General features: G+C 45.2%; 1 protein-coding gene across 5 annotated transcripts in view; it reads right to left on the reverse strand.

The window, feature by feature from the left end:
* LOC111856958 (espin-like) overlaps window positions 1–25,744 on the reverse strand; it is a 28,831-nt gene that overhangs the window by 1,419 nt on the left and 1,668 nt on the right. Inside the window, exons 2-12 of one of the 5 annotated variants that reach the window (XM_072715185.1) lie at window positions 24,065–24,258; window positions 19,713–19,899; window positions 18,877–19,059; window positions 18,114–18,245; window positions 15,530–15,755; window positions 13,040–13,296; window positions 9,807–9,965; window positions 9,451–9,661; window positions 8,344–8,486; window positions 7,825–8,160; window positions 308–387 (exon numbers count right to left, since the gene is read on the reverse strand). In XM_072715185.1, the coding sequence (XP_072571286.1) occupies window positions 308–387; window positions 7,825–8,160; window positions 8,344–8,486; window positions 9,451–9,661; window positions 9,807–9,965; window positions 13,040–13,296; window positions 15,530–15,755; window positions 18,114–18,245; window positions 18,877–19,059; window positions 19,713–19,899; window positions 24,065–24,258 (2,108 nt within the window). Of the gene's footprint in view, window positions 1–307; window positions 388–2,489; window positions 6,529–7,824; window positions 8,161–8,343; window positions 8,487–9,450; window positions 9,662–9,806; window positions 9,969–13,039; window positions 13,297–15,529; window positions 15,756–18,113; window positions 18,246–18,876; window positions 19,060–19,712; window positions 19,900–24,064; window positions 24,259–25,744 lie in introns of those variants that run through there. The other 4 variants (XM_072715182.1, XM_072715181.1, XM_072715184.1 and 1 more) reach the window with 4 other exon arrangements.

Consider the following 25,744-nt stretch of genomic DNA (forward strand, 5'->3'; position numbering starts at 1 on the left):
ATGGCAACATTGTTACAATTTTTTTCAGTCTTTTGAATGAGAGAGATTTCTTAAGGACAATAACAAGAGATTTTGATGGCAACATTTACTGAATTTACCATTCATTATTCAATAATAGTCTTAGAATACAAGGTGGCCCACAAAGAAATTCTTACCACTTTAGTTCCCTGCCCGACCCAGAAATCTAAAAATGTATTTTTAGAAAATGACAAGTGCAGAGAAGCATGAAATCTGTTTTTGAAAGCAGTCCAAATATCTACTGTGATAGCAGGGAACAGGCATTCAAGTACCACTGGCCTCCACTTACTTCTCATTGTTCAGCTTCTTCTTCAGGATGTCCCGCCTCCAACCTGGCATGCTGGCCAATCGCGTCTGCTCATCTTCATCCTGCCAATCAGGGAGATGTTAGACACTCTTCACGGAAAGTTGCCGGTGTGGAAACATGACTGATGTTCACACACGACACTCACAGCTAACTAGGACATAGCCTTTGTGTACCATACATACATCAAACTGAAAACAATTCATAAAACTATTAAGAAAAGACACATTTGATACACACAGAGACATAGCTATGCATTCAGGCACCTCAGACATCTTACATTCTGAACAAACGTTCAGCAAATTCATCTACCTGGTCATTCCATCGTGCCTTACAGAGCTAGCTATAACGAGAGGAGTTTCCAATATGATTTAAAAAATGTTTAGCCATTTTTGAACGTGTAACAAAAACAAGGCAGTGTCAATTCCTGCCACTTCTGCATCATTTCATGTGCAAATTTGAGTCTAAGGTGAACATGTCAGAGTGAGTCCACACACCTGTACATAATGGAAAATGGACGCAAGGCATGAAAATGTGCCTATAGTTGATTCAGCCTAATGTGGCCATTTTAACTGGGATTCCCACGGGCCACTTAGAGCAGGGGTGTCCTGGGGGATTAGGGCCCTGCACAGTTTTGGGTTTCCCCTCATTTAACACACTTGATTCAACTCCTTGTGCTAATTACCACACAGCTCTTGATATGAATCATTTGTGGCGGAACAGGGAAAGAACTAAGCTACACAGGGCTCCGGCCCCCCAGGACTGCAGCTTGACACCCCCGACCTACAAACAACACAACCCCTCACTCAAGATCCAGATCATAAGCATATACTCCAAGTACAAGGCCAGTAAAACCACATGGACTGATAACTCATTAATGTGTATTGATGCCAGTATCCAGAACTGTGAATTTCTTCACCAAAGGGAGCAAATCATGAAGATGTACTGAAAAACGGTGACAGTATCGTCAAACTCACCTTGCATACTAAGCCGGACATTCTTGCCACTTCTCTTGTGTGGCAAGAATGATGGCTGTGGTTTAAGCCCCCCCCCCCCCCCAGGCTAGTCCGTTACTCAGTGCTATTTCCATTTAATTTTTCAGCAAATCACATGGATTGTTCCAAGTACATGACTGAAAGAAACCTGTCTCTACGGGTTGACGTACCAGCAAAAATGGTAGTAAGCTTGCAAAAAAAATTATATTGCCTGTGGTGTTAATTCCCCCGCCACACACACGCAGTAATTAGAGACACACCATAGATGGACCTTGCAGGACATACTCATCTTTCCAACCTATCAAATTTCACACATTGACTCTTTTTGTCAGCAGCAGTAAACCAATACAGGGCTTTCAATTTTAATGGTTCCCTATTAAGTTCACCATGAGTCCTGGTGGATTTAAGAAACCAACCGACAAAAATAAACTACAGCTGACTGAAACAGCTTATTTACGGGCAGGCAGAGAAAGTGCCGTTTTGAAGCAGAAGAGGGTCTGTACTGGACTTTCTAAGTGTGAAGCTGTCTCAGTAATTACATCAGCAAAAATTCTCCTGGCAATGAGAATGATTTACCAAAAGAAGTTATGGAATGACATAACCTATAGTAATGAGCTGCAGATATTGTAGTGAGATAGGACGCCAAAGGGATTACGCCCAACAGTGTAGGCGAGAGTTTGATATTAAGGGGGGGGTTCCGCTACATTATAAATGAAGTACAAGGGTCTATTAACTGGGGAGATGAATGGATGCAAGTTACACCCCAGGAACGAACATCCTGAGTTTGCTGAGAAAATGGGAAAGAATGGACTGATGTGGTGAGGTCATGTGATGAAGACTGTGATTGGTTAAACGCAAGACCCTCCCTTTTTGACCCAAGGATGCATTGAGTTCAGCAAAATTAGGACGTGCTCCCAGGAACAGAGAGGAAGCAGCCTAGATCAAGGTGTTTTTCTCAGTGGGGTTAAGTTACAGATAATCTCTCAGCCTCATACATCACTCACAATCTGCACACTGGATCTATAAAGAAAGGAGGTACGGCTCTCAGTTTGAAATGATACATTCCACGTGTCACGGAGTAAGACACATATTCTGTGTTACCAACAGTTAGGATGTCTATCCGTGCAGAATGTTCATGCCAAACTTCTCATCTCTTCCTCTACTATATGATACTGGTTGGTAATATGCTTCAGATGTAACTGATGAGGACTACTAATTACATTGAGCTGGTTGACTGTGCTTACCTGGTTTGGCCATTTTGATTAAATTAAATATCCCTAGCACAGCTGAGAGGATACACTCAAGTATAAAACACAATGATTATATGGGGCCATATGTAGAACAAACAATTGTTGAATTTCAAGAAACAAATATCTAAACTGGCAGCAGCTGAAGCATTTGAATCCAGATCCACAGAACGTCATGGAGCTAACCTTGAATAAAACAAATCTGGCATTTTCAAATACAGCTTTATTGACAATTATGTCGTGACAATTCTGCAAAAGTTCATAAGAAACACACTCAGTAAAAACAAACATGGTTATATTACCATCAATGTATGTGCCATAGACGTGACCTGATACTAAATATAAATACGAAATGAAAGAAGTTTGAAAATCAAAATTATATAACACTTGACATATTTATGGAGTTACTGTTCAAACGATGATTGGTCAAATGTTGACTGGTCAAATGTTGATTGGTCAAATGGTGACTGGTCAAATGTTGATTGGTCAAATGGTGACTGTCTAACAATTTGCACTTTGGATCTATAAGCAAGGGAAAGGGAGTGCAGGTCAAAATAGTAACTGGTCAAATGGCAGCAGAAGTTCTGGTTACATAAAATTCTTTAAATCATATTTAAAAAAGACTCAGTCTCTGAAATAAGTACATAATGATTTCTATGACATGAATGAAATTTCTGTATGACACGAATAAAAAGGCCAAGTTGCCTCACTTCTCCAGTGTTGGGGGTTCAAATCCCACCTCCTGTCTGTGTGGAGTTTCCATGTCTTCTTTGTGGGTTTGTTTGTCCTATGGATACTCTGGTCTCCAGTCCAGAGGCTGTTAGGCTACAGTATGATTGTGTCTGTATGTGTGATACCCTGCAATGGATGCGTATCCTCTGTTGAGTACTTATTTCTCACCTGTCATTTTTTGGTATGTCTGAGAGTCGGAGAGTACTTTCTTCAGCCAGGGAAACACATTTCACTGTATGTTGTACCAGCTATAACTACATGTGACAAATAAAGAATCTTGAATCTTGAATCTTATTGCCTTCTGCTGCCTGGAACGGGTACTGCCCCCCCCCCCCCCCCCCACAAACCTGACTTGGATAAGTGGTTAGAAGATGAATGCTAGTAACTGAAGATCACTGAGAAAAAAAATAATAAAACAGCCAGCGGCAACAGACAGAAAACACTCTACTTTCTAATTTCGAGTAGTTGGCCTTATAATGCCAGTCAACTGAGCAATTACTAGGGACCGAGGGGTTAACTCCTATGTTAATTACATTTGTCTTCCGTACAGCTCTCAATCCGTTTAAACACTGTGTAATGAATCACTTATTTTGTAGAACATACATATTTTTGCAGTAACACACCAACCACACCTATGACTTGGTTAAAATGTCACTTAACCATTGTAAAGGTTTGTCTGGACTGACAGACAACAAAAATGGTTTCAGATGCAAACTGCCTCTGAATCTCTGTGCTTCATCCACGTGTAGAAGATGTGTGTCTGGGGCAGGGAAGTGGGGGACGCTAGTGTGGGAATGGCCAGTCAGCACCAAGTGGGGAGGTGACATCTCTCAATGTCTCGCTTGCAAGAGAAACAAGCAACATTCCTAGTCCATGATTATTATTATCAAGCCAAAGGCTAAGCGATCATTCTTTGTTGACTTGACCACTTGTGGTATAGAATGTTTGTAATACGTATGTAATATTCTGCACCCAAATGAATCAACATGGTTGCCATAGTTTGTACCAAACATATCTGGAATTAACAAAAACAAATTATTTCACTATAATTCCTGACATACTTCAAACATTTCAGCAACCTATAAACTGACTGAGATAGATTCCTTAGATTTAACCACTTTTACTCAATAAACTACAAAAATGTTTCATAGCTATGCAGAAAACAAACTCTTGACAGTAATGCCAGTTGAGATCCTCAGTGTTACACATCCGTATTCCTCAGCTGAGTTGTTGCTGCTCGTATTCTTCTGGAATTACAATGTGATTACACACACAGTGCCCTAAGGCCCCACAAAGGTCAACAAGGGCTGTGCTTCGCAAAATAACTCAACTAAAGAAGTTTGTTCATGTTATCTTTCTATTTGTTGCTGAGCAAGAGCCCATAAGAGACATCTCTCAGCTCACTGGAGTTCCATCTTTCCTTGTCTTTGCCTGAGCTTGTAATCTTAGGTCACTCGCTACATGGCAAGGGTCAGATGTCAAATAGTTCTGCCTCCTTCTCCTTCCAGAAGGAGAAGCTGCGGTCTATGTATCTGCAAATCTCCTCATTGCTGAACTCCCCTAGCTCAGAGATCACCTGAAGAGAATCCTCATGGATTCCAGATAGAGGTGCTGCCTTCTCATGCATCACAGGTGGACCTGGGTCAAACTTTGGCTCAGGTGGGACCTCAGAAAATTGCGGGTCAGGTTTCTCGACATGAGATGGACTGACCGCTTCCACCACCTCCACAGTATCCCCAAAGTACTTCTGCTTTATGTCCTCAAAGCCATCAGACCACTTCCTTTTACCAGACTCTATCTCCTCCATGACCTCATGGTGGAACCTTCGGATCAGCTCCCAGCTGTGACTGCCCAGGTGGTCGAACATTTCGAAGCAGAGTAGGTGACGGAACTTGCGCTCTGAGCGAGACATGCTCATCTCAAGCAGCTGGAAATACCCAAGCATGAAGAGGTCGAGAGTCAGGCTGTCATAAGAGACCGGAGCCCCATTGATGTGCGGGAGGAAGTGTTCTGGCCAATAGATCATCTGGGCTCGGCTGAGCCGTCGTAGTTGCCTAGTAGGAACCTGACTGATGATGGTCCTCCAGTGGTCGATCAGATTGCCCACCACCTGCCTCTGTTTCATGAGGTAGATAAGTCGGTCATCTTCATTCTGCTCGCTGCTATCCACCTCTGCATCGCTAAGGCAGTACGAGGAATGCTGGTGACTGCTTCCTCGTCTCCTGGTGTATTTGGGCCTGACAGAATCAGTAAAGGTGTACTTCCGCCAGTGCTCCAGAAACAAAAACACTATTCTCTCCTTCCTCATGTCTATGTACTCTTGCACGTAGCTCAAGTCTGTTTGTACCTCTAGGCTGCGGGTCTGTTGGTCATGGCCCAGCAACAGGTCTGGGGACATGGGTGAAGGGTACTGATTTAGGTCAGGCTGGGAGAGGTTCTCAGGAGCGTAGGTCAGAGAAGCACAGGATGCCGTTATGATGGGTTCATCCACCAGTTCAGTCACGTCAAGTGGTGGAGCCTGGTTCTCAGAGTGCCACTGTATGTCCTCTGTTGGGCAGACATAGTCCTCCTCTAAAATGGGCTCTGACCTGTAGCTCATGGACTCACTCCCCACAGGCAGAGACCGTTTACGCTTGTACACCCTGCCCATGCTCTCTGTGGACTCAGGCCGGCTATGAACCTCATAGTTGGCCTTCAGGTTCTTCACCGACACACCACACTGTTTTATCTCCTTCTCAACCTCTTCCCGGGTAGAAAACGACTGTGACCTTCCAATGTTTACGGAAGCAGAAGGCTGTGTGGGATCAGCTGAGCTGCTTGTTACAGTCTTGTTCTCCACTTGAGCGTATAACGGAGAGACTAAATCCAGGATGTCTATCTCCTTGCCCCCAAGAGTGGCCAGGAGGATGGCCATACTCTTCAGCAAGGTGGAGATCTTGCTGCACCATGCTGGTAGGTCCTCCGCCTGCCCATGGACCTGCTTAGGGTTGACGGAGAAGTGCTCGTGGTTCAGTGCCGCAGATACTGGTAGCAGCTGCTGCAGCTCTTGCTCCAGCTGCTCCAGCTCCGTCTCCACCTCTTGCACCTTGTGCATGACCTGCAGGTTCTCGATCTGCCGCTCAATACGGATGAGGTCGTCCTCAGTCATGAGCTCCCCGAATGGGCCAAGGATGGCGTTGTGGGCGTGGGAGTAGTGCCAGTCCTGGGGCTCGTAGTACCCTCTGGAGGCAAACTAGATTGGAAATCAAATAGGGGGCAGGGTTCTTTCCAGTCCTTGGGCACTGTCCATTCACAGCAAACACCCCAATTTACATGATGTTAGTAGTGTAATGCCATGGCCTTCAAAGATGGTGGAAAGATGGAAGGATAGCTTGCAGCAAAGGAGAAGAAGGAGTTCTGAGATTCATCCCTTCACGGGTCCACCACTGAGTCACAAGTAACGTAATAGGTTTATGGCTTGGCCGTGTTTGCATTACACCACTGAATCAGCATGCAGGAGCTTGGAGCTCCAACACTCCACCCTAAAACTCAGGGCTCCCCACGGCGTCCCTGGGTTTAAGATGTGGCCGTGCTGTGCAGCTCGCCTGGGACATGCACAGCTGTGTTCAGCATCCATAGCACCACAGCACGACCTTCACCTCATCACAAAACATGCATCAAGCGCATCTCAAAACATAAAGTAAGGAACACAAAATATCTGAAGGTCTTCTACCTATAAGCACCTTCTGTGTCTGGCTGAGCAGTTCACCAGCCGCAAAGTGACCTTAACCAGCTCTCTGATCCTATGCCTTTTGTTTACAAAATTAATGTGTACACTTTAATGTTCCATTTCAGTCAAATGTCATCAAAACCAGAGAGCTCACTTGCCTTTGGTAACATTACCTTTCTAGCAAAGGAACCACGGCTAATTTTAACTTCAAGTTACTTTAGCTACAGCAACAAAGCTATTGCCATCCCATTCAGTTTCGGGCCACCAAAGTCTCCATATGCCAGTGCTACAGCTCTTTATCCTGTGCATAACACAGTGCTTTTAGATTTGCAATAATTATGGAAAAGGACTGGTCTCCATTCGGTTGTGTTTAGCTACAGAGTGCTCTGCAATATACCTGAATCCCATACAGTGAGTGGGTCTTCTTATAGAGCTACAGGAGAACTGCTATAACCCTTGTGGGAGGCAACTGGACCATCAGGACTACAGAATAACAGATTCTGGTCCTGCTGCCCAGCACAGCAGGTTGTGATGCAAAAGCCAGGTTAAAACTCACACAGGTCATGCAGTACACAGCACGCCAATGTCAACATGCATGCAAAACCATGCTGTGTCCACAAAGTCCCCTTCATGTTGGTTAACCACTCCCAGCTAACCTGGCATTTCAACTAATCTCACATCCCAGCTCACGTCACATCCCAAGTAAGCTTGCTTTTCTGTTCATCTCACATCCCAGCTCATTTCACATCCCAGGTAGCTATGCTTCCCTGCGAACCTCACATCCCACGTAACCTTTATGTCTCATCTACCCAAACCTACCTTGTGCCTTAGCTCCTCTTCCTCTTGTATCTTGACCTGGAGCTTGCGTACCATCACCTGCCTCTTCCACTCTGGGATGGCCCTGCCTTGCTCATCATGGGTGGGCACCAGGGTCTCCACATCCACCAGTGGAGCTTTCTGCACGGGGGTGGGCCTTGCGTGGCCATTCACTAAGGGAGGCACCTGCTCATAGCTGACGGCGTTCACCGGGGGGTTGGAGGACGGTGGACTGCCTGGGGTTGGGATGGTGGGAGCCAGGGACGACGCATCAGCTGGGGAGGGAAGCTGGGATGATGCAGCAAGTGAGGCTGGAGGCTGAGAAGCAGGAGCCCCACCCTGCAATGCAGATTTCACATTTAAATGTCCTAAAGCAGTGGGTGGATAGACTGCTGAGGCCTATAAGTCTGGTAGACAACCAGCAGCATTTAGCACACATCACTGGCTATGACAGACCATGTGATTATACCATCTGATATGGGCAGCAGGAGTATACTTAGGAATACTCAGCCAATGGCTTACACTGCTCTCATCGGGCCTGTTGGTATAAACGGTGGAGTATCCTTTACTCTGAGGTGTTGGCTTCAGGCTCTTGCCAGCCTTGATCTCTGCCAGCAGCTCCGAGTTGTCTCCATTGGGGGACATCATGTTAAAAGACTTTGTGCCTGTGGACAAGACGCGGAAACGATAAGGCCAAAGCAACGATGTCACAGAACGTCTAACTTACCATTAAGTACCAAGAGATGAGATAAGAAGACGACTTCAGACATTTAAAGATTTTCATGGGTAATCTCCTACATTTCTGCTCTGCTCCTCTTGCAAACTGCTCTGTTTTATTTCACACTTCACTCAAATTTTCACTGGGCAGTTAAATCATATCATCCAATAAACACTTTAATGTTATGATTTGCGGTTTCGGACGCCACCACTTCAGCTTAAATCAGACGAAGATTAAGTCAGGAACACCAACAATCTCATCCTGCCTCAAATAGCTGATTACTGCGGCATGGTACAGATCCAGCAGAAAGTGGAAAAGGAATGAGAAAATTCTGGACAGTATCATGGGCTAATGAACAGGTGAAGGTAGGGCCCAAAGGTAAAGAAGATCCTCATTAGGTAATGAAATGCAAGATCCCTGAGTGTGATTCTGGATAAGGTATGCGTACAGGGGCAATGTGATCTACACAGCTAGAGTATAGAGAAGTGTCGTGAAGACAACAGCCAAGGGAAGGACCACAGAGGTTCACAAGGTAACCAAAGTCCTGGTATTAATTTGTAATCAGCTTTAGAGTGGGGGGGGGGGGGATTCAATGGCTCCAAGCTGACCTCACTCCTCTGATACCAAGATAGCTCTCTGTGACATTTTCCCTGCGTGTGCAGGACACTGCTGAGAAACAGCAGACCTTTACTCTGTGAGTCTGCATGGGTCTTTGATGGGGGGCAGTGCTGCGATATGGGGTCTGGCTACACTCCGGTGATTCCTCAGCCATGATCCGTTGCATTCCCAGCCGACCGGAACGGTCCCTGAGCTATACTACTGATACACCGTCTTCCGGTAAATATGCCCAGCTGGTCACCAGAACCGGCAGCCAGGCCACGTCTGCAGCGAGACAGAGACCGTGCACTCACTTCCAGAGGAGGATGATGGCCGCCGTTGGCTGGAGCTGTACTTGTGGGGTGGAGCTTCTGAGGGCAACGGAGGAGGAGGTGGGGGTGTGGGAGCGGGCTGGGTATGGGCCTGAGGGAGGGGTGGTGGGGGTGGAGCCGGTGGTGGGGGCGCCTGTCCCTCCACGGCTCCATTTTTCAGTCCGTCAGCCGGTTCCCCCGGCAGCAGGGAATCCTGGGAGGAAACGGCCAGACATAGGTTCCAGATGTCATGAAGGAAGGCTGGGAACTGAGATTTCACCTTCCAAAGTCTGCACTGAAACACACCATAAATACTGGATTTGAATACAAAGTGGTTGGTGCCAGACACTGGCTGTTACCTCCTGGCCGGGCAGCATGGCTCTCTCGGGTCGCCCCCCCGTGCCCTCGGCTCCCAGGGCCTTGTAGTAGTCGGCAGTGCTGGGCTGCTTGCTGAAGCTGCGTGACCTTCGGGTTGAGTCTGTCCTTCGGAAGCTGCCTGGGGACTCCGCTGCAGTCAGCTGCTTCAAGAAAACCAGAAACAGGCACAGCGGGTCCTTGTTACCATGATGACGGACAGCCTGGCATCCGATGTGACATAGATCCATTGGGGTCACCGATGTTGCTTCCTTTTTTTCTGTATTCTGATTTATAGAATGACTCTGGCTAAATGATTACAGCCAGCATTATAACATTTCTCTACGACCAATGTGCTTATGAACGATGCACGATTGTTCCAAAGCCTATGTGCTATGGATACACATTGATATGCAATTCATATGATTACACAGATCTGCTCTTTTGTTTCATTTAGATTAAATCCAACTATTAAGAGGTTATTAACACACTGAATTCAGATTCAAAAGACCTTTACTGCGCAGTAATGATATTTTATTGATGTAACTAACCTGTTAAAAATGTACAGTTTTAATGGTAAAGGCCCAATGTGTTTGCAGGTTTTTGGGGTTACCTTTAGGTCAGCTGTTCAAACCTGAGAAAAATGCATTACACCAGGGGTGGGCAGTCTTACACTGAAAGGGCCGTTGTGTGTTTTTGCTGCAACTCCCTAATTAAATTACTAATTAGAGGACTGATTGGCTGAGGAGTTTGTGATGCGTGCTGTGATTGTGAACATTCACTTAGTGGTGCATGCTGTGATTGTGAACATTTAATTAGTGATGCATGCTATGATTGTGAACATTCAATTAGTGATGTGTGCCGTGATTTTCAACATGCTGTAGCACAGAGGTTAGGCCAACCTATAGCCACAAATCGAGTAACCAAAACGAATTTTTGAGTTGCAGGATTTTAGTGAACAAAGGGTTAATAAGAAAAATTGGTGTGTAAGCGACCCCAAGATGGGGAGTGAAAGCAACCCTGAGGGAGGACTGCCTCGATCACTTATCAAAATCCTCATGATTAAACGAGCCATAAATTTCCATATGGATTGCATGGTCAACCTAACAGAACTCTGTTCTAGAACTCTGCAGAACAGTTGAAGACAATCATCCAGGAACACAAATTCCAATATAGTGTCAACAATTAAAATGTTGTAAAATGTTGTCTAGCAGCGTCAAATTTCACAGGTTCCTGAAATGGCTGAAATGCATGATAGCATGGGACAGAGGCTGAGCAGGAACATGGAGAACCCTTAGTGGCGGCCACAGCGTGACAGCAGAATCCAAGTGAAGAATTCCGAGCGGAATCCAAGAGATCATGCAGGAGGAGCAGCGTAAACAGGGAGGGGAAGAGATAGATCTGACAGCAAGATGAAGTCGATCTTGGGCCAGCTTCCAGACACAGCAGTATTTAGTTCCCAAACAGCACCACCACAGATTCCAACACTGCAGAATGTTCTAGAACTCTGCAGAACAGTTGAAGACAATCATCCAGGACCACAAATTCCAAGCTGTCATACTCCAGTATGATTCATATTCATCATTATTTATATAACACTCAAGACCATCCTTCACAGACAATTTCACACACAGCTTCACATGTCTGAATGTCAATCGGTGTGTCATGACAATAAAGCCCTGCTGTTGGATATGGTTGAGTGCTCATCCAGAACAATCCAAAAGTATCATTGGCAAATACATCCACGTTAACACATTATATCCCACCCAAGTGACACGGCTCAGAAGAGCCAGCGATGTCGGAGAGATCCCTCAAACCATAGCCCTGGCTGTACTTACTCTGGAACGCGGTTTGTCAGTCAAGAGCTTGTAAGTCATTTGAGAAAAAAAAAAATCAAAATAAAACACATCCAACACAAGCATATCAGCTCACCTCTGAACACTCCCTCCTGGTTCCTTTACTGACTCTGACACCCTACATCCTCCTTCCTGTGTATCCCCAATACATCAGAAGACTCAATGATACAATGAAGTTGGAGTTAAAAGTCTTCAGTCTGTAGTTTTGACGCCCAGAGCTCGTGCAAAAGTTCAATGCCTGACTGCTCGCATCCCCCAACACCTGCCTCAAACTACCCGGCCTCTCGTTTTACCCGGACGCTTCATCAATAAACTACACCTGTCACATCACACTAAGCTGACCTCACCGTCTCCATGGCAGCCCCGCCAGCTCCTCGCACAGGATTTGTTACATCGTCGCCCACCAAACGGGAGACGTGATCTGTGCGCGTGAGGAAATGGTTCTTACTGTATGCTGTACATCACCCCTCACAGCAGGCAAACAGGACGGCTGACAGCGCCGTCAGATAGGGTGGTGAGCAACAACACTCAAACATTAATGGGCATTCAGCCGTTTATGTTCGCTGCCAGGTGAAATCAATTCTTCCACATAAGCTAATGTGTACTGAGGTCCAATCCCTTAGGGCCTCTTAAGTGGTCACTCGTCTTTCATTTTACAGCATGATGGAGGCTGGTCTGGCACCCAGACACAGTATCATGGGCTATAAGAAAATCTCACACATTGCCGGAGAACACAGGACATTTTGCCCGCTGAATTGCTGAGATGGGCACTAAGTGTTTCTCGCCCGCTCAAATAAATGTGTATTTATTGGCTAAAATTATGAATAGCTTTTTATATTATGTATGTTTGCCATGCCCCCCCAGTAAAGACTCAACCCCTCTATCCATTCATCTCTAACTACGCCCCTGACAAGAAACATTGTGTTTTTTTTCCATAACACTGTCTCGGGGTAGGCGAGACGGCTGCTTTGTAAGTTTCCGCGCCTCTGAAAGCCTGGCTGCACTGTGAGAGCAGCTCATACAGAATCCACCTCGCACTGTCCTCAGTGCCTCCCTAATAAAAACAAGCATTCAGCTCTCCCTGGAGAATCGTGCATGATTTCACAGCTGCTGTCACCTTATCTCAGGACTAAATGTCCTTCTGGCTATTTATTAAAGGTTTAATTAACCATAAAACTCTGCAGATAAACACCAGTTAAAACAAACAAATATCTTTGCCTGTTCTGGAACACTCTCTGGGACGGGAGCTTTAAAGAGGTCTAGACGTACATCTGTAAGCTTACAGACAGCAGAGACAGATCCTGGTCAAATATATAACTATACAACCCTACAAATTATACATTTCTTAGAGTAACGAAACATTTCTGACAGTGAAAACTCACCTCTCTCACAACAGTTTCACTCTCCACATGACGTAGATTTTTCTTCACCTTTACGTAGATTTCAGCAGGGGGCTGATCGCCGGTGGCTTCGGGGGCGGGACTAAAGGGACCTGGGGGTGGGGGGGGAGGGTATGCTGGCGGCGGGGGCGGGACTGGATCGGGCATGTGCCCATAGGCCCCGCTCTTCTGCGCCCCTGCGTCCGAATTCGACACATCCATGCAGGTCTGCGTGTCTGTGACAGCTGAATCTGAGAAACCTTTTTCCAGCAGATGAAGGGGTCAGTTCACGAATGGGTCTCCCGTTCCTCACAGTGACATGAAGAAGACTTTCCTTTAACTCAGTGACTTTCCCGATCATTGGATACAAATAATTCAGGAATTAAATATATACACTACCCAAATTAAATGTCAAAGGTCAAACATTTTGCAGAATTACATAGATGCTCTGTGTCATTTAACAAGTCACCAGTAGATGGCAGCACTAGTGCTTACAGCAAACCTGGCCTTGAGCTGTTCACTACTCTAGGGAAAAATAAGCTGAAATTCATCCCAAGACTCAGTCTGAACAGTCCCCATTATTCTGCCCTCAAATGCAGGCACATGGTACATTAACTACCCAACAATGCTAATATTTTGTTTCCTGTGGCTACTTCTCGCTGCAACAATGCAGTAACAAAGAGTAATTGAGCTTAGGATAGATACAGCCTCCATATGCAGACAGTCTTTGCTTTATTCCTTCCGAATCTGACCCACTTTGGATCAGATGGGGGGGGGGGGGGGGGGGTGGCAGAGCCCAGCTTAGTTCCAGTCTAATGGAGTTCTGACCCTGTACGACCCAGACTGTCAATCTGTCCACATGAAGTCTGCTCTAATTATGCAGTGGCCTGATTGTTACACGGCAGCCAGAACGTTAAACTGGCATTTTTTATGGACACCCCAAAATTAACTTGCAACGTGTCCTCTGTGCTCCCGCATGGGGACCCCCCACAACCAGTAAATTCTGCATCTTAATAGTGGTTGCACCTACTAATTCACTACTCATCAAGTCAACTTTACTGCTCTGCGATGACACTTAAAGCTTGACATTTACTAGTTGCTGATCACGTGATTATGACACTAACAACATGGACGCCTCAAAAAATACTAATTACACTGATGTTTGGGGAAAACAGATTGAACTAGTGGGGCAAAGATTAAGCAGGTGGAATTATGTTTGTACCTCAGTTACATTCAGTGCATTAATGAATACCTTCTTACTTGTGTTTCCATATTTCAGCCTCGAAAAATTCAACAATAACTGTTATACTTTTGTCTTAAATCTTCGGTGCTGGAATAACGTAACTTAATGTTTTATTCCATGGAAAATGAACAATCAATTTGCTGGCCACTCTAACATAAATTATAAACATGTTACAGGTCGTATAAATAAAACGCTGTGTCCCGTTTTGATCGCAACCGATCCCCCAATAACTAATAAATCATTAGCACAACCACATGGTTATCCTACACTGTTTTGGGGTGACGGCATAGTTTCATATGAAATTACCTGCACAAAGCTCCTGTTGTGCGGTCGGAATGCGACACACAAAACTACAGGTCAAGACAGCCCAGGAACTCGGAACCAGGAACCTGGTTCCTGAACATTGGTGGGAAAGCGCCTTACGACAGCAAGGACCAGGCTTGCAGGCTGGATCTGGCGTGAGTTTTGTTTTCCTCCCCAAGCGTTATGCTGATGTATCAGTCTTACTCATTTCAATCTTTCGCACCTAAATGGAAATTGCGGCCAATAAGTGTTATTGTTACACAAAGTGTTGCTGCTGAGTTGCAACCTATTGCTGTTTCTACTTGTTTCTTTTCCGTGTCAAAGATATCTGTACGTCTGTTGTGAGCATATGCTTTAGGTTTCGCGAATACAGATTGTCGCTTGTCGCAAAGAATTCACTCTTCCTGTGGTTCTATTAAAGACATCAGCATTGACTAATTGACGTCGCCTCGACTTTCATGAAATAGCTGTCCACTTTAAAAAATCTTAAGTCGTGCAACCCCCTACTTCATAATAAGCTTAAAACTGAAAACCATCCAAAAATGTCTGGTTTAGTTCAAATGTGGCTGGGATGAGTTTGCCGTACTAAAGGCAGGACCTCGGCAGATCCCTGATCACGCATGTGTGAGAATGAGTGCGAGTTTGTTTTCAGAATCAGAATCAGTTTTACCACATCATGGGGACCTAAGCCTGTTACTTTTTAGCTTGTGGGCACATTTTTCAGATCCCCACAATATAAAGCTCAAATTTGATAAAATCCTGTGAATGCAATTAAAAAACTAAAATAGACAAAAGTCTTGTATTTTGTTTGGTTACTTATGGTTATGATTAGGGCTGGGTAGGGGGTAAGGTTGTCATTGTTAGGATTAGGCTCAAGCCCATAGAATGTAATGAAGGGTCCCTACAATGAAAGGCATATATGAGCTGCGCGTGTGCGTGTCACTGACCATTGGGGCCACTCGTCGGCTGCCCCCCGCTCCTCTTCTCGCCATTGCTGGATTGGCTGGAAGCGCAGGAGTCGTAGTTGGACAGAGTGCTGGAGGGTGAGCCCACCTCAAAGCCAGCAGGCTGGGCGGAGGAGGACGGGGCCATGGGGGAGGACAGGCCCGAGTCCGACTGCTTGCTCTCCAGGTCAGCGGACGGGTCCCTGGAGAGCACGCGGTGCTCCACGCTCTGTGTGGACACACGGGCGCGCACACAGCCTCAGCCAGGGGCCCCAAATCGGGGGAACACCCGGCATTTCCCATTTCACTGACTTTTCCTAACACCTAATCACATTGCATTGTGGGATTGAGGCTCATAACACTGTAATACAGAAAGACCCCGTGATACGAATCATTTCCGTTCTGATAGTGGGTTCACAATTTCCAACAAAGTTAGCCCAGGCATCCAGCTGATGGGGCCCCAGCCCCTAGCCCTCAATTCATATCAAAGATATTTACATAAGAAAATGCTTTTAAAAGTTAATATTTGGATTTTCTGCAGTTCACGGCTATGACTGAATCTCTTACCAAAGATCTGACTCAGAAACACCAATGGGGTCTCACAACCCCCCCCACAGGACAGCAATGCTGATCAGGAGTAGGGTGGCACTTTATAGAGACTTTCTGATTCTAATATGATTCTTAGTGAAGAGGCTTCTACCACTTAATGTCTAATTCAGGCGTCACCTGAGTCAACCTGGAGCAGACACCCACTCATCCAGGACCTTCCTTCTGCCTGCTGCCGTCACAAATAATACATAAATCTGCGTTTACATGTAGTATGTTACATGTAGTATGTTATTATATCACATATCATTCAGCACAGTACCATGCAAGATACTGTACACATCTCCCCCTCTCAGAATCGGCTGGGCTCGGGTTCGAGGTGGCGACTCTCCAAAGCACAATCCTGAGAGCCCACTTCCATACCATGATCAGGGTAGAGCCACCCCCCCCAGATCACTGCTGCTCTTTAGAAACTCAATTCCATCTGGATGGTTAGCCTGAGCCCCCTTTACCGGCCTGGCTGCCCTTCGGCTGGAGATGGGGGGTGGGGGAGGAATGGACGTATTTTAGAGGTTCAGTCAAGTTTAGGACGTCATTTTGGAGGATCTTCCACTCAGCTACAGCTAAGGATTACAAAGGCAAGTCTTTAAAGCTAAGGACATGTTTAAATAGTACAATCATAAAAATCCATCATGTTGATTAGATAGCAATTGGCATGTAGCACTTAACAGCTCACATTTAGCACAAGAAAATATTTTCTTTAATTTCAGTGGGTTATGGATTCCATCACTTAAAAGCTTAAGGCTGCTTTAAATCCCAGGAGATCCCTACTGGGGTACCTTTAAACAATGTGTTTAACATTAAATATTTATAGGAAAATGACTTGGGTGCATAAATGAGTGAAAGTTTTGAATAACAGCTCAGTGCAAAGCAAAACAAACACACAGGTGACTTATTTGGAGGGGCCAGTTTTCAGTGCTGAACAAAGTACAGCCATTTACCCCAGATCTATCTGATGGAGACCAGCATCCTCATGCCAACTGTACAGGTTGTAAATGAATTGTTCCTAATCAAAACTACACTTTTCTATGTAAAGGCTGGGTTTCAGCAAAGAAGTAAAAAAAAAAAGTGTAGCCATAATCTTCCGGCATCCACTAGGTGTCTCTTCAAGTTCTCTCTTCATGACACAATTTACCCCTCAAAGTCCAATTAATCTAATTAAATCTAAGCAGCCTTCATCAATACACTGTGAATGCCATTTCCATTTACTCTGAATGCACGGTTGCTCTACTGAGTATTCTTTGAAAATGATTCATAAAGTCTCCAAAAGGCCTGACTTCAAAATCCCAACCACAACAGCAGAGAATCACCCTAGCATGACCGCAATACAACCACACATTACTTCTTACTATCACCACAGTACATCCACAAAGTATTTCTTGGTATTACTATATTACAACCAAAAATATAGTGCTGAGTATTACAACTGTAGAACCACAAAGTACTGTTGAGTATTACACAGTAAAACTGCCAAGTATTTCCAAGGGTTACTATAATCAAACACAAAGAACAACTGAGCACCACCCTACTAAAACCACAAAGTAGTGCTTACTATCACCATAATATATCCACAACATATTTCTGAGTATTATTACTACACAACCACATAATATGATAAGTATTATCACTGTCCAACTACAAACCATTGCTTAGTATTACAGTGCAACCAAAAAGTATTCTTCTGTGTTACTAGCAGACAACCACAAAGTACAGCTAAGTATCATCATAGTACTGATATAAAGTATAGTTGAGTATGGCCACATCAAATGCATTTAACTACAGAATCAGCACAAAGCTGGGTAGAGCATTACACAAGCAGCCCAAACACCATGGCCCTGATTCTGCTGAACTGTGGAGCTGTAGCACACTGACTCAGGCAAAGACCAGGAAAAGAGGGCAGAGAGGGAGAGGCAGCAGGGGGGCAGACAGCGGCAGCAGGGGGGCAGACAGCGGCAGCAGTGGACGCAGTAACCTCCCTTACCATGTTCTCCACAGTGCGCAGGTATCTGGCGCACTCACTGTGCCCGTTGTACTCGGCCAGGTCCGCCGCTGAGAAGCCGTCGCGGTCCCGCGTTCCCAGATGCACTCCGTTCACCACCAGAATCTGACAGCACTAGCAGCGACAGATAAAGCAGAACTGAAGGCCATCCTTGAAAAAGCTGCATGGTTTTTCAGCGGGTAGCTAGAGGTCTATTTACCTGGATTTCACCACCTTGTTGTAAGAAGAAAATATTAAGTGAGTATTAATATACTTTCTGCACAGTTAAAATCCAAAGTGGTCTGAGTAGGCCGTGGTTCTGAGCATGAAAACTGTGGCTTGCTGCTAATTATCACATGACTTAAATTAACTGACATATAGTTAAGAACACGATTGTGTTAAACATAATTCATGAAAGTAGAGGAATCTCTGTAATGGTGAAAAGATGAGGAAATGTGAAATATGGGAATCGGTCTGTTTTCTGAAGAATAAATATTCATTCCATTTATTCAGTCATTTATGAAGTTTAAAAAGAGGATTATATTTCACAGCAATAAGGTTAATTTAGATTAATCGCGTCATCAGCTACTCAGACCTCTACCTCCGAAATCTATAACGGACATTTTAACACTAAGGCCTCAGAATTAGTTTTAGATTAGACATAATAATTAAGCAATTAAATATAATTCAAATTAATAAATCATTTCCAGGGATGCCCATTGGGGGAGTCCCAAAGAGGAGAGAGTTCGAGGCTCGCAGAGCCCACCTCCAGCTCGCCGTTCTCCGCCGCGTCGTGCAGTGGGGTCCCGCCCCAGCCGTCGCTGACGATCTCGCCGCCGTGCAGAAGCAGCCAGCTGAGCACCTTGGCGTGGCCGCGGCTGGCCGCAAAGTGCATCGGCGTGGCGCCGTCGTTGTCGCGCTCCGACAGGCTGGTCGGCGTGAAGCTCACCTGTGTCCGAGGAGGAAGGTGTAATGTCGCGTTCGCTGGGGCAGGACTGCCCTGGACAGTGTACTGGGAGGACTGGCGGATAACTGGGACACACTAACCCAGTATCCATCTACTCCTCGCATCATTAACTTAGAGGTGTGTTGCATTTAGCCAAAGTGACTCATTTAGAATTATATGTAACTTTATATATTAGTTTTTTTATATATATATTAATAGAATGCGGCACGCATGTGTGTGTGTGTGTGTGTGTATGTGTGGATTATGTTTATATTAAATTGAGGGGACCCCAAAATGTGATAAAAATCTGTTATTTCTGGTCCCCAAAAAGATCTGTGAATGCAATCAAAAAATTCTCGTATTTTGTTTGGTTACTTATGGCTACGGTTAGGGCTGGGTGGGGGTTAAGCTCGTCATGTTGGAATTAAGGTTTTTCCCATAGAATTGAAGGATGGTTCCCACAAAGATATGGATACAAATGTGTGTGTGTGTGTGTGTGTGTGTGTGTGTGTGTGCATGCGTGTATAGCCACATTTCATGAAGCATTTCAGGTTAAGTGAAATGCTCAGATACAAGATGTGGACCTTTCTGGAATTCATACCAACATGCTTTGTGTCACATACATTGACACACCTCCCCCCTCCTGGCCTACATACCAGCCAGACGATGACGGTGATGTGGCCCATCTGGGCTGCCGCGTGGAGGGGTGACATGCCATCGTGGGACCTGATCCGTGGCTCTGCCCCACAGTCCTTGACGAGGTACTGTACGACCTCAAGGTGACCTTCCTGGCAGGCCAGGTAGAGGGGTGTGGCCCCATTCTTTGTCTGGGCGTTGACCACGCTGAGGAATCACAAAAACAAAAACAAAACAAAAAAAAACAAAAACAGGTATTATTTTTTGTTTCTCCATGTTTCATTCATAAGTTCCATTCCACAAAATTCTCTCACAAACACGCAAAACGTATGACAAATTAAGGTTGAAACATGTATATTGCCAAACACATAATTTGCAATTTGATGCCATTCTTTACATTTACTATGTGTTTAAATATATACTAAGAAAATAGCTGCATTTTTGAAGTACTTAAAATAGCCGACGATCCAAGCTGTTTATATAAACCAGTCAGATATGAGTCACGATGCTGTCAAAGGGGTAACTCTCAAATAAAAGGATCTGTTTCAGAAAATTGCTCTGGAAACTTCACTATTCTAAGAGGCTTCCTAAGCATTTCTCACTGCCATTAGGTGTGTAAAGCTTGTTATAAAGCTGTTCTTCAATAACCTGAGCAGATTTCACGACACGCTGCCCTGGATCCCCCTCCCACCTTTACAGCAGAGAGTCAGGGGGCAGACCCACCCCCTCCTTAATCCCGTCTACCACTAACGCGATAATCAGTCTCCATTCTTGTGTCAGATGCCCATGATCAGTCAGGAAGCTTCTTCCCATATATGCCTGTATGTGTTCATTTCAGGGAGGACTTTTATGTAAGAATGAGGGATGAGTACATCTTTTGTCCTGACAGAGGGGGGGGCGATCACACAAAAAACAAGCAGGAGTTAAAAATTCACGAGCCGGGTTTCCATCAACAGGATGCCTTAATCATTTATGAGTGTAACGGAAAAGAGCTGAACAAGGCGAGTAGGATACAAAACACACACACACACCACAAACACACACACACACACACACACAAACACCACAAACACACACACACAAACACACACACACCACAAACACACACACCACAAACACACACACACACACACACCACAAACACACACACACCACAAACACACACAAACACACACACACCACAAACACACACACACAAACACACACACACACACACCACAAACACACACACACACACACCACAAACACACACACACACCTGCTCACACCAACATATACTACATGGGTCAACTGCTGTGCATAACACAGGTAACACAGGTAACACAGGTAACACAGGTATTATTCTGAGGGCTCTGCATAAGTCCACATACCTGAGGCCCCACACACACCCACACACACACCACAAACACACACACACACACGCTTGTGTGAACAGGAGCCAAGACACAACAGGCTCTGCTTTCACGTCTGTAGTACCTACAGACTCCTGGATTTCTCCCAAACATCTTGAAAATGCAATTACACAGAACACAAACACACATACACACACATCTACAGGTGTCCACCTTCTATTTCTGCTCTTTTGGAGTGTTTCTTTATCAATTGTTTGCATGAGAAATACAGAGTTATTAATGGCCTTTAAATTTCCTAATCATTGACTCATTTAGCATGGCGGCCAGAGCGAGCACTTGTTGAACAAAGGCTGATTAAGATCTCAATGGCCTTTCCGGTTTAAATAATTAAAACGTTAAATCAAAAGGTTTAGCTCCAGGGCAACATAAGCAAAGTGGGTCAGAGTGGAGGAATGTTGATAAAAAAAGAGGTTAAGAGACCAACACAGGACAGGCCCCAGAAGCCTGAACGGCAGAGTCCAGCTTCAAGCAATCCGGAAACTTCTACTCCGATCGAAGTAGAGGCTGTCTGAGGAAGAGGCACATGTGTGGCTGGGTGCAGCCATGCCGTTACATATCATGCCAGTAAGTACTTTAAAAGCCCCTGAGCCAGTTCAGGGTCACCTGAAAACAGTCCTGTGAGGACCGGAAGGTTCCAGAAAGCTGAGGTGTAGTTAGGGGTATTATCACTGTGGGATGGCGCAGACCAGTGAAAGAAGAATTTAGAAGCACATCAGGTGCCTGCTGCTGGTGGACACTCCCAGTGTTCCCAGCTATGGATGCCTAGTATTACTCTGCCCCAGGTAGTGATTAAGCCCTGGGGACCTTTTAGGACAGCAAGCTGGTTGTGTAACATGTCTCCTTGTTTCTGAGCATCTTAAGCTAACACTGGCAGCTTTTATTAGCGCTTAGTAAGTTCTTATCCCCTTTGCCACATTAGCATTTTTGGTCAGTAAAGGCTTATCTGTCTACTGGACTGGCATTACGCTAAGCACAGCGAGCCCTCCCCAAGGCAATGCTGAGTGTTATTGTATTACTGTGTGTGTCATTATGTGAGCTATTGTGTGTATCAAGATGCCTAAATTTCCTTTAATGCTGCACCTTTTGATCAATAATTCCTTTTTGATTAATAAAGTATTATCTATCTATCTATCTATCTATCTATCTACTCCAGGAACTGCTTCACCTTTCTGTCTCCTCTACACCTCTTTCATGGGGTGGCCTCCTGGGATGCTTCTCCATCTATGCTGAAGGAGGTCCCACATACACGCTGAGCACCCATTGGCCACTTTCCCTTCATCCTCCAGACTAAATCTTCCCAAAACATCTCCATTGTCTCTAGGTCAGGTGGCTTGCTCGTGTGATCACTCTCCCTTGTAGGTGGCTTTGTGTGTCCAAACATTTGACTGGCACTGCGCGTGTGTTTCTCTGCGTATACAGGTCTACAGGAGCAGTGAAGGAAACATGACACTGATGGGGGAAATAAAACAAAGAAAAACAGGCTGTGGTCTCTCAGCCTCCTGTAACACTGAACGCTGAAGTTGGACAGGAGTGAGGCGGGAGCACGCCCCCCCCCCAAAAGATATATTTCAGTGCTGTTGCTCCTGGGCTCTTCCACCATTATCTTCGCCGACCCAGCATCTAACCTGAACAATGCTGACACCGTCCAGCGCCGTGTCCTTGTTCCATGGGATCTGTTTTCAGTCATTACTTTATGGCCAGTCAACCATTGTGCGTTGCCATAGAAACAGCCACAAACAATGGCAGGAAATGAATGGCCTTTCGCTATCAGGTGGCGCGTGACCCCACCTCCCACCATGCTCCTCCTCTCCATCGCCACCCCCCCCCCCATACCCCCGGACTGGCAAGGATCGACACAACCGCTCGTTCATGGGGGGGTCAGTCAGCGATATACCTGTGTATGCAACCAATTTAACATAAACAACGTCACTCTCATGATGCTCTCTGACCTTAAAGTAAATGTCAACTACTATGTCAGCCTTTTTCCAACCTTTAGAAAAGTGTTTCTTTTACCATAATAAATAATTCAGCCAAAATCAACAAGAATCATAGTACTATTTAACACCTGAAACTGTAAGGTGAGGTGCATTACACTCGAGTTTTTCTCTGTGTTTTACTGCTTAACATTTACACACCAAAGTAGATAAATCATGAGCCACAAAAGGTCTGCTGGGTTTCCGATGTGTCCAGGAGTGTTTCATTAGGACAGAGAGCATCCATCACGTGGCAGTGATTTCACAGCAATGTTCTCGAGTGAATCACCAGATGACACCATCTGCTCACATCAGCTGACCTTTACTGTGACTCCAGGAAATGGAGCGTGACACCTAACTGGCAATATGCATAGCTACGTAAAAAAAACTTTTGCAAATAATTTTATAAGCTATAATACATTTTCTGAGTTAAATATAATCTTCTTCTGCCTTACAAAGATTACACAGTGTAGGGTGGGACTTTGTTTCCAAAAGATTTTGTTAGAAATGAAAATAGAAACGAATATAAAAGTTATTAACGTATGTTAAAGTTGTTGCGGTATGTTAGAATGATAAGGAACACTTACATGATGTTTGTGGACGTTCTATGAATGCCTAATGAATGCATTATGAAGGTGCAGTTAATGTGAAGTGTTACCTATTCATTTACCACATACTAAACACCCGGTGTTATGTACCCAGTTGAACCCATTTTCTGAAACCCCAACTTATGAGTTTATCAGGTGAAAGAGTCACATTTATACATGTTTGTTTCAAAGCCACTACATTCTTACACACGACACCTGTCATGCAGCATTGCACTGTATGATACTTACCTGGGCCTGTGTGAGCATTGCATTCTGGGAGACCTACCTAGATCTGTGTGCAGTATTGCATTCTGGGAGATCTCTCTGGACCTGTGTGCAGCACTATATTCTGGTATATCTAGCTGGTGCTGTGCAAAATGCTGCACGCTGAGAAATTTACCTGGGGCTGTGTTCCAGCAGAAGCCGCAGCGAGGGCAGGTCTCCCTTGGCAGCTGCGTAGTGGACGGGCAGGGCCCCCGTGTCTGTGGCCACCTTGGGGTCTGCCCTCCCCCCCCTCAGCAGCCACTGGATGATCTCATGATGGCTGAAGCGCGATGCCAGATGCAGGACTGTAGCCCCAGAACTGTCCCTGTCCTGCCCGTCGAAGGCGGAGAGACAGGGACAGGAGACAGAGTGGTACAGAGGAACTACAGAAAGCAACGCATACTGGGGAGGGACATGACAGAACTGGAGTCATGTGAAATGTGTAAGTTTACATAAAGAAAACAGATGTGTGACTTGGAGGAAGACTGAAGTAATTATTGGACACAGAGTTTAAAAAGAATAGCAGCTGAGCCTCGGTGAGTAAATACTCAGGTTGCACTTTTACTCAGATCCATTCGCGTGACTAGATGGGCGTGAGCATGAGACCCAAAACAGGAGGACCTGGATCATAAACCTGGTGTCCAGCTTCATAAACTGGTCAAACATGAATCCATGTCAATCAAGTTAAACCAAGCAGGAAGTTAAGTTATACTCCACACAAACCTCTCTCCTTTTCCTGATAGGTCTTAGAAAATGGATGATCTTAGAAAAGGTGAAAGTGATCTCTGACAATGTGAAGGACAGCTGAGGACGGCGGACTGTGCCACTGAACCGTAAACCTGAATTAGAAAATTTGGTTTTAATGTCATTACATGACAAAAAAACGCCAGTACCAGCCCCAACCGAAAGCTGTGGCAACAAGCCGAAACCTTCCCGACACAATGGATATAACCTCCCTTTTGTCAAAGTGACATTTCCTGGCGTGTTTTTGGAACCGGTCACGTTCTGTCGGTTGCATTCTGCCCCTGTTATGGCGACGATCTGGCAGCATAACTCGGAGAGGGGGCTCGGGTGTCACAACGGCTGCCCATTTTCACCGAGCTGCGCTGCCAGCGGGACCGTGGTGTGAAACACAGCGCCCAAGCTGCGAAGCGAAGCTCCTGTGCTCTTCGCTGATCCTAATCCCCCACCAGGCTAAATATAGGGCTCCTCTTTAATCCCCCAGGTTAGCGTTAGCCTGGCCGAAGCACCACGGAAGCATGCTTTCTGCTCAACCGGCCCGTTAATCTGCTAAAAGGCTGAAGCGCCGCGGCGGTGGCACCGGCGCCATCCGCGCCCCTCGAACCCGTGTAAGCACAGCACTGCGCAGCCCCGCCGCGTCCGCACAGAGCCAAAAACGCGACGAGCAGTCGGCTACCTTAACTTCAGCAGACAAGCAGGTCTGTTTCACGTAGATAACACAAGATGTTTTCCATATTTCTTTTTATTAAAATATCGAAACACCAAGTCGTAAGATAATAGGCCTACTCATAAAGTAATACTATAATCGCAAATAATCACCAGCCTGACAAATATTTTTCATTTGGTCTGAAAATAATTCCCCAGATAAGCTGCTGATTGCAGACATTAACTAATTATCCCAATTAAGAAGAAAACATGTGATGTAATCATATTGCTGGTGTGATTTGTTTGTAGTGCTGGATGAAGAAGTTTAGCATGATTTTTATTCAAAAATATATCACCGTTGATTGCTTTTCGTCATTTCTATAGCAGCCTAATTTAAGTTACACAAGGTTTATAGTTAATTATTTCCTAA

This window comes from Paramormyrops kingsleyae, chromosome 8, assembly GCF_048594095.1.
Source record: "Paramormyrops kingsleyae isolate MSU_618 chromosome 8, PKINGS_0.4, whole genome shotgun sequence".
In the NCBI taxonomy this organism is placed as follows: Eukaryota; Metazoa; Chordata; class Actinopteri; order Osteoglossiformes; family Mormyridae; genus Paramormyrops; species Paramormyrops kingsleyae.